The sequence below is a fragment of the Folsomia candida genome, unplaced genomic scaffold (genome assembly GCF_002217175.1).
Source record: "Folsomia candida strain VU population unplaced genomic scaffold, ASM221717v1 Fcan01_Sc023, whole genome shotgun sequence".
In the NCBI taxonomy this organism is placed as follows: Eukaryota; Metazoa; Arthropoda; class Collembola; order Entomobryomorpha; family Isotomidae; genus Folsomia; species Folsomia candida.
In genome coordinates this window covers 2,437,937-2,448,105 of record NW_019091215.1, presented here as the reverse complement: position 1 = coordinate 2,448,105, position 10,169 = coordinate 2,437,937, and the positions used below count along the sequence as shown (strand labels likewise).

At 35.7% G+C, this 10,169-nt stretch overlaps 1 protein-coding gene across 1 annotated transcript; it reads left to right on the top strand.

Annotated features, from left to right (window-relative positions):
- The first annotated feature begins 8,856 nt into the window (after positions 1-8,856).
- On the top strand, positions 8,857-10,002 carry LOC110858978. Its single transcript, XM_022107864.2, has 2 exons — positions 8,857-9,273; positions 9,340-10,002. The coding sequence occupies exons 1-2, from the start codon at positions 9,056-9,058 to the stop codon at positions 9,863-9,865; spliced, it is 744 nt and encodes a 247-aa protein (XP_021963556.1). The 5' UTR covers positions 8,857-9,055; the 3' UTR covers positions 9,866-10,002.
- Positions 10,003-10,169: the final 167 nt, after the last annotated feature.

The following is a 10,169-nucleotide window of genomic DNA, read 5'->3' as shown; positions in this document are numbered from 1 at the left end:
CGCTGGCTAGTGCTCACTGAAAAATTATTCGCGTCGCATCAGACGGTTTATTAGAAAGGTTTCGAAATGGGAAAAACCCACACCCACTAGTGGGCGTGGTCATTTTTCAAGCTTGGAAATGACCGTCCTGATGGTCTTTTAATGCTGAAAAATAATTTGTGTCGCATTGCATGGTTTATTTAAATAGAATTAAAAGCGCAGTTAACCACACCCACTGGGGGCTTGGTTATTCTAGTTTTTCAACATTCGTATACATTATCGAGCCAGCCTTTTTGAGCTGAGAAAAATGATATGTCGCATGCCAAGCTTTGAACAAAGCATGACTAAATCAACGTGGACCACTCCCACTAGGGGGTGTGGTTTCCCAAGTTTCTCTCACCCAAGGACAACTGTCGTGGTCGCCATGTTGAGCTGAGAAAAATGATATGTCGCATGCCATGCTTTGAGTGGAACATGACGAAAGCGCGGTAGACCACACCCACTTGGGGGTGTCACCAATTATCAATGTCGCCAGATGACAAAGAGTGCACGACGACACATGAATCTAGGTTAGCTTAAGAAATAATGATGTTAGATATTAATATTTCTATAATTTAATATTTGCCACTCCCACTGACCACCCCCACATTGACCTGAGTAAAGATTTTGGTCACCTATTGAAGGGCAATTATGACATGTCCACCCAACGATAAGAATTAGGCTTATCTGTAGACAAATATCAAAATTTCGTCATGTTGATTAGTTGAGAAAAATAAATGTTTTTCTGACCTTGCGACCTTGACCATTAGTGGGTGGGGTCGAAATTTCGAAATCCGACAATACGTATTTTGCACAAGGGTCAGTGGTTTCGAAAACAGTCAAAATTTTGAAAATCGGTTGGAAAATGCAAAAGTATTTCAAATTTGAAATTTCAATGTTACTAGGCATTGCGAGGTCCGCCACTTGCTGATTTAGGAAAATGGCAAAATTGTCTCTAATTTTGATTCCCGTACCATAAAATATTCGAGTTCACTATTACGTTGGCCTTGCCCCTCTGATGAAAAATATTTGTCGCATGTTATGGGTTACTCAAATAACCTTAAAAGCGCCCACAGCCACACCCCCTGGACCTCCCCAACGGTCTTGTGACTTGCAGGTCAAATTGCTCGAATCCTACAAGGTTGATGCGGAAATTGGATTTAAAAAAATTGAATTGGCCAACGAATATCAAATTTTTAAAATGAATAAAATTTGCCCTGTTTTTTTAATTTATGACCTTGATTCAAGGTCAAAATTACAAATTTTGAAAATATATATTCTTGCCAATTGTATTATGTACACAAAACATTTCTAATTTCGAAAATCGATTTAGAATTGAAAAAGTTATAAAAATATACATTTCAAATGCTTTTAAGCATTACAGGGATCCGCCACATAACCTTTCAGTAAAAAATGTCTTTTCTTTTAAAATACGTACCATAGCAGACAAAAGTTGGATAGTTAATATGACAAATGCATACCGGTCAGTAATTTTAGCATTGTTTCGCAACTAATATATCCGATTTATTTCCTAAAGGTGGAGGTCTGCTGGTGCACAATAAAATTGAACAGAATTACGTAAACGAGCGAAGAAACGGGAAATCCTGAGAAAAATTGGATGGTTAATATGTAGAATGCATACCGGTCAGTAATCTTAGAATTGTTTTAAAGCTCATCTAATTATTCGATTTTGTGGGGCCAGTGGCACCTCAATGGAATTCTGAATATGAGAAATTTTTGGAATATATTCCAAAAATATCCCATTCCATGAGTTTCCTCATATATATGAAAAATTAGTAATCTTGTGAACTCGTGAAGAAAATTTCATTTTCCATGCCTGTGTCATCTGCACATGTTAAATAAATTGTTGCACTGCATATTCCCCATTAATGTCCCCAGAAATTCCCATAGCTACTAACACTGATTAAAGGCTATGTTACAATTTAACACAGAGATTTGACTGGATGCCGTGCGTCATCGCCTAGGAATAACGTAGTCATAATAATAGACCAAGACTTGTGGTAAAGCCCAATTGTGCACGTCCAGGTCTTTCGCCAATCCAGATGTCTGAGTAGACATAGTAGCTTTGTTTGTTTGTTTGTTTGTTTAGGCATTTATTCACATGTTATTCCTTGATCAGTACAATTTAATGACTGGTTTCCACAAGTAACACGAAAAAGAAGAGATGAGTAAAGAGGCTTTATCTACACACTAAGTACATCAATATGAATAAAAATAATTAACTAAAGATATTATTTAAACGTATAAATTACTCCTCTTAGTCATAACAAATTCCGTCAGACGAGCTCTGACATTACCTGACACTTTTGGATTAACATCTAATATTTCGCTAATAGTTTCTCCACTCAAGCTACTCCACATTTGTACAGAAAAATTTTGAACAGACGTTGAAAACAGGGTAATTTTATGAACTGCTACTTGTAATTTTTGAGAACAACGAGAGTGATATCCTGAAACTGCATATTTATACATTTCGGCAAACTCTAAAATATTTGTGCCACACTTCTTAGTTTTGAACAAATTCCATAATGAGTAATATTCGAGTCTCTCTGTCATAGATAAAAGATTGAGTTTATCCAACAAGTCATAAATATTGATATCACAATGGAGACTTCTACATTCAACTTTAGCCTTTTCTAGCGTTTTACAACCTGATTGAGCTTTCCAGTATGTTTTGGTATAAAATTTTGCTAATTTCGGATTACAATAAACTTTGATTAGATTTGCAATTTTAGATTGAATATCAGCAAAATCTTTTACACGACTAAGCCCCCAAATTGTTAAACAATAATCGGTGACAGAATTGTCAAATCCCGTTTAAGACAATAGGTTACGTAGCATAGTAAATAATTAGTGGAGTTCGGCAAGTAGCTACCACCGCACGGCAGTACCAGAGATTCTACCAAATAATAAGTAATACGTTTGGCAGGGAGCTACCACGGTACGGCAGCTGCCGGAAGGCTACCAGGATTACTAGTTTTGGCCAACAAAGATATTTGGTCAACCTTAGGTTAAAAGTATAAATAAGAGTGTATGTTTGGTCAAGTAGTCAGTAGTGTTTCTGCTCTCGAGTTATCATGTTGTGCTCCTCGATAAGTTACTGTAAAATTGGGAAATTGGATAAATGTGTTAATAAAGCAAGTTGTTACTAAAGATAAAGCCCCTGTATTTAAGTTGAAAGGGTTTATTTTAAAGTTGACATTGCATTAAAGAAATAGTTATCTTCCCCTCATCCCTTAACTGTTTTACAGGGCACAGTCAAAATAGGTGAACCCTTATCGACGGGTAGTTGGTATGGCTGTTCCCAGTGGATGAAGTTTTGAGATTCCACAGAATTGACATGAGCATTAATTAATACAGTAAACATGTGCGGTGTTAAAAATCTTCTCAATCTATGTACACCCCACGTCAGATGATTACTCTCGAATACAAAATTTAAATTTGTAAGATAACTTCGAATTTTTTTAAACTAAACTCAATCGATATGAAAATTAGGTCCTCTCAGGAGTTTTGTGACAAATTTTTTGATTTTTAAAAACTCATAACGGGTATGATTACTCTCGCCTAATTTTTTTAATTTAAGTCCTTTTGTACTTATATCCTAGAATAACAAAGTATTTACTTCATTTTAGGCAAAATTACAAATTTTTCTTACAGAAATTTATAATGTAATAAGGAAAAACCTTTATCTAGTTGGCGATGGTACAAATTGATGCCTATAAAAAGGATGGACGTTCCAATCATCAAGTTGTTGCATTAATTTGACGAAGTAATTGGGTTGTCAATAATTACTTGAACGACAAAGAAAATTATAGTCAGGTACCCATGGGAAGCCCATCTAAAGTGGTCACGCCACGTGAGGAACGCCGAATTTTAAGATGGGATTGGATGTGCCAGCAACTTATCAACAGCTATTGAAGACCTCAACAAACAAATGCGTCAATTCAAAAAATCAGGACTAAACCACCACTTCGTCATTGGCAGAAACTGCCAGTTTGGGTTTTGCGAAGAAGAGAGTGTCTTTGTCAACCCAGTGGCGAAAGGACATCTTTAATTATGAAAAATATACCAACTTGGATGGCCAAGATGGTTATCATCACCACCGGCACAATCTTCGGAAGGAAGAGCAAATTATGTTAATGCGTCAAATGTGGGATGGTAGTGTAGAATGCATACCAGTCAGTAATTTTAGCATTGTTTCGAAACTAATGTATCTAATGGATCCGATTTATTTCCTGAAGGTGGAGGTCTGCCAGTGCACAATAAAATTGAACAGAATCACGTAAATGAGCGAAGAAATAGTAAACCCTGAGGAAAGTGGATGGTTAATAAGTAGAATGCATACCGGTAAGTAATTTTAGCATCATTTCGAAACTAATATACCTAATGGATCCGATTTATTTCCTAAAGGTGGAGGTCTGCTAGTGCACAATAAAATTGAACAGAATCACGTAAACGAGCGCAGAAACACTAAATCCTGAGGAAAATGGATGGTTAACATGTAGAATGCATACCAGTCAGTAATTTTAGCATTGTTTCGAAACTAATATATCTAATGGATCCGATTTATTTCCTAAAGGTGGAGGTCTGCTAGTGCAGAATAAAATTGAACAGAATCACGTAAACGAGCGAAGAATAAGTAAATCCTAAGTTGTTGGAGGAAAAAAATCATCTTTCTTCCCTGGTGAGCTGGGAAAGTATATGTCCATCAAGAGTCGCGTCGTCTCACACCGCCCAATTCACCCAAGCCCTACGCAGCGGAACTGAATGCAAATCTTGGAGTTTCTTTGATAAGTAACGAGGAAATACCTCTGGAACACTGGATAACCAAACAGTCCCAGGATTTTTTTTTGGAGGTGGATACCTCAAACAACGATTTTTCTTATGACAAGCTCCTATTTTTACCGATTTTGGAAAATTCTAAATAAGGAATGGACTGCAATTATGCCGGAAATGTGCCAAAATGTGTACGCAGCATGGAAGCGACGTCTATGGATAGTTGGCAAAATGGATGGTGAACACATAGGAAATGTTAAAACTATTCAAAGACGTAAATTGTATTTACAATTTCGAAAATAAATAGTGTTCTTATAATCTGTAATCACTCTCTGTAATGCCATACGCTTGTTTTTTACTTTTAATCGCGATTCCGAACCTAAGAGTCCTTTTTTTGCAAAAGGATTTATTTACTTTTAGCCGCGATTCCGAACCTAAAAATCCTTTTTTTACAAAAGTATTTATTACAACAGGCAATCTGTAAATCTCAGAACGCCAAAATGTTGATGACGAATTTCAACGAGTTTGAGCTCCCGCCTACCAAACCTATCCCGCGTTTATGACGATTATGATGAATATGCTCGTTAATTACATAAATTTATGCTTCCCGTTTATTTAACCAGACTGAAATCTAAATCGGTACACAAATCCGTAATCATCAAACCTGAAGTATATCTAATTCTTATTCATCCAGGAATTCGTCACCCGATTTTGGCTTTTTACCATTACAGGCGACGCTATATGCGTCATCCATACAATCCTCGAACTTTTTCCACTCCGGGCATGATGTCGTGTCAGAAGTTGGCCTTATATATTCCAAATCTAAAATAAATCATAAACAAATCAGAATTTCTGATCCAGAATACCCTTAGATTATAAACTTCGTCTCGGCTAAAAAAAATAGCGTACTCGGTTTCGTACACACATCCACCGCATCTATCAGACGCTGTTTCGCCTTTTCATTCGCTGAAGATACTGACAACCTCCTGGCCTCCTTCTTCATCCATTTCGTGTCAATTTTCTTTCCCGAAATGAACCCATCGATGTTGAACGCTAAACATAGTTCGGAACACTGCCAAATGGGAGAAAAAGTTTCAAAATTTTCAAAAAATTACGGGAATAGAAATTTGTTGCATACGTATTCCGTTGTGACATCAAAGCAGTTGGTGGCCGCCAGGAGAGCTTTAGGAATCCAGTCAGGTGGTGAGACAAGAGCATCCCCATTGCAAGTTGAGTGTTCCTCGATGAATTTGTTGACATCAAACCTTTTGCATGTCTAATTAACAAGCACAGCGTGGCAATGTATGTAGGCAATGTCGAATTTTTTGAGGAAATTAAATAAAGTAGCATTTACCGAATCTTGCGGAATAATTAGGGCGAAAAAGAGGAAAATCGCGATAGTCCGGCTGGGAAACATGGTGCGAGGATGACAAACAATAAATATGTGTGGCGAATGACGGGGAGAATGTCGAGGTTAGCGAGGAAAGAAGTGAACAATAAAAAATAGAAACAATGGAATCATAATTCTGGTAGGTAAGTGTTTAATACGGACGTCAATAGTTATGTAAAAACTCAAAAAATCTCAAAACTTAGCTATGAAGCTTGTGGTATGCCTTGTAGTACCTTGTACCTTGTATGCCTTGTGGTGCTTAATGCAGTGCAATGGCGATACGTTCCTTTTTGCATGCTATATTTTATTTTTTGCTAGTCGTGTCACCCTCTTTAACTTAATTGGATGATTTAAGGTATAAAAATCACTAAATTTTTGGTTTTTCATATGAGAAAGGCTGCTCAATTAAACAAAATATTTTTATCTAGCCCTCTGTACTTGACCGAACCCGATGGTTCAAAAAAACAAAGGAATTTAGGCCAACTTTAGATAAAGAATACACAATATAGATTTAAATAATTCGAATAAACGCAAAGGGAAAACCGTTTCTTTCGTAGCAAGTATAAATAATATAGCAAGTTTTAAATAACAAAAAATTCAATTTGTTACTATGGTATGGGCAATAAAATTGGAGACAATTTTTGTACACCTTGCAAAATTCGAAAACTCGGCCATTTCTTAATCGATTTGAAAACTCAAATTTTATTCGATAGCTACTGATCCATTTTGAATATAATCTTAAAAATTTAAAAAAATTGGTTAAGGAATGGCTGATTTTTCGAATTTAAAATTTTACAACGTAAACAAAAATTGTCTCTAATTTTAATGCCCATACCATATGAATGAATTTCCCCTTATAAATTTCGACAACCTAAAATGAACTGGATTGATGGTCAGATTTTCGTAATTGGTACGTAAGTAAGTGATTTATTATGACAATTATTTTTTTAGATCTTGAATTCCTCCCATTATCAATTATTTAATAAACACGGCAAAAACGGTGTCTCAAAAGTTTCTGTTAAATTTATTTTACGCTGGACATCCTAATGGATTACGTATTTACAAGGGCGAATTAATCGTCGAAATACTTTGGATTTAATAAGTGATTGATTTAAATAAACAGCAACTAATTGACCACTAATTGAGTTTTGTCCACATAGCAAAAACGAGGCTTGATAAGAATTATATAAAATTTATGGATGTACTACTTGGCATAGAGATATTTAGGTTATCAATTGATAACACTAGGTTGGAGAATTTGGTAAATGTAAGCGTGACTTTTCTGTGATCTTTAAAAAACGCGACTGAATGTTCTCGGAGTGTGCCTTATCATATCATGATAATAAATTAAGCCTTCGTCCACAGGCTTATCAAAAATAGATAAGCTAGCAGTAATATTGGCATAAGTACATGTCATTTTTGCGTCACTTTAGTTTAGTTTATGTATTTGCAAGAGATGATCATGCAAGTATCAGGCTCACCCGTTTTGAAAAGAAATTGTAGAAAGGATAAGTACTTATCGGGGTAGAATCCGACTTAATGGTACAAAATGGGTGAATTTGGTGCTGGCTTCAGCGGGCTTATAATTATCAAATCCTATTTTTTACAGTTCAAAATTTCTAGGAATATAGTCTAAGAAATGGTAATTTTCTTAACGATACATTAAGTGACAGCAATGTGTTTTGAAAAAAGAAATTGTAGGGGTACTTATTTTAAATCTATTTATGTTCATTCTTTTAGAAATTAGCGTCGTAGTAGACGTAAATATCGTACTTTGTAACACACCCACTTCTACTCTTATGGTATGTGTCATGCCCTGGGTCGCATATCCAGTGAATACGCCCCTTTATTTAACCTTTTGTGCAAATAAAGAAGAATCGAAGACACTATTTTAAACAAAATTGAAATATTGATTATTATTTAAAGCCGAAATTATATTTACAGAAGCATATTAAATCACTATGCTTAGAAATTACTTATTCTACGAAATAGCTACTGATTTATAAACTTAAATTATTGGGAGAGCTATTCTATAAATTTTCTAAATTAATTTCGCGGATTCAAGAGAACCTGATGTTCACTCTTCGAATCCCAAAACTACTCTCTTGAATTTCTTCTCCCTCTTCTTATGATATCCTCTCCATATATATTTCCCTATGTAACCTCTCTAAGGTCCTATGTAACCAGTAAAGAGTATGTGATCACTTTTAAAGTAAATATACAGGGTTTGTATGTAATCACCTATGTGATCACTTCTAAATGTATGGATGACTCATTGAGATTCCATCCAACCCTGTACATTCATACTTTACTGTGAAGCCAGTATAGTAATCATAATGATTACTACTCCTTCATATTCACATCACAACGACAACTTATCTATATGGTGGAGTATTACCAACGATGTAGTACTGGTGTGCACAATGCCAGTACTATATCGTTGCAACTTTATAAAGGCGTTTTTTAAATTACAGGATTTTATTTAGTCTAGAAAATTTAGAAAGTTATAATGAATTGAAGAAATTTAAGCGGCTTCTGGGAAGTCTTTGATAAAGTTAAAAGTTAAACATACCAATTAGTCCGAACTAAATGGGGAAACCTATAGTTTAAAATATTATTACGGTCTGTACTGCAATATTTGCCACCAGAAGACAAATACACTGCTTCACTATCTTATCACTTAATTATACACTGGCAAATCTTATCGGCAAATGGGCACAATCCCAGCTGTTGGGTCACATCCTGTTGTTCATTAAATTGGTATATTTCCCATAAATTGTGCAGTCATCATTTCAACGTTGGTCAATTCAGTCACAATTTTAGATAAACTCCCTCCTGCACAATTTCGTCATGAATCATCCCATTACAATTTATCGTGTCTTCTTTCTGGCCAAAATATTGGTAACCTTTTTTCTACGCCTTAATAATGTGATAGCCCAACAAGAACAATTTGCCTCCTTGTATAATTCAACAAACTGTGGGGGAAATCCGATCTCTAATATGACCACTGAGGTGACGTACCTTATCACTGATTACTTGCCAGGAGTTAGTTATCGCGTGGAAGGATTGTAAGTTTAAAAATAAATTAAAAATTAAGTTAATTGAGAATCTAAAATAGATTTTTTTAAGTTTAGATGGACCATTGAACTCTGCAGAGAAAATTACTTGACCTGCTACCTGCGGGAGGTTCGAAGTGGAAAATTAGACGAAAATTGTTACCAGCTGATTCCAGAGCGGGAAAATTATACACGATTTCTGTTCACGCGATTCGGGGACGTAAATCAGGTCAAGACAGAGCTCACTTTTTTCAGCGAGCCAGAATTTAAGGGGGAACGTTTCTTGGTGGATGAAAGGGGGAGAGAGTATAAGGAGCCGATAGAGGCGCAGTCGTATTTCTTCACGGGGCAAAATGTCTGGGAAATTTTGAAAGTAAGAAATGAGACGGAAGGGACTTGTCTAAATGATACGTTGGGAGGGAGTGAGTATGGTTTTACGGTAAATCCAAGGACGAGAATGCAGGTTGGAGCGGTAAGATTTGAATGCAGGGAGAGGATAAGATCTACGACGGGTAGACCCAGTAGCGGGAATAGGTTGGGGTTGAGTGAGACAATTTTTGGTTTACTTTTGGCGGTGAGTTGTGCATCAGTTAAATTTAGGTGATTTGAATGAAGAGGGGTAATTATATATTTATATCGTTATTTTATTTAAAATCTTAATTATTGTTAAATTTTGTGTTGCAAAAAATTTAAATGAATAAATACAGACGCGAAATGTAGTTGGGTGGAAGAGGAAAATAATGGCGAGATTGTGACGAGGTTTTTTCTGAGTTAGCTAATGAATTGGGTGCATTTACACTGATTTTTAATTCGTCATCGATCCTATGGTCGGTACATTAAAATTAAAGCCAATTTTTGTTAACACTAAATTTTGAAATTCAAAAACTCCACGATTTCTGAGCAGATTT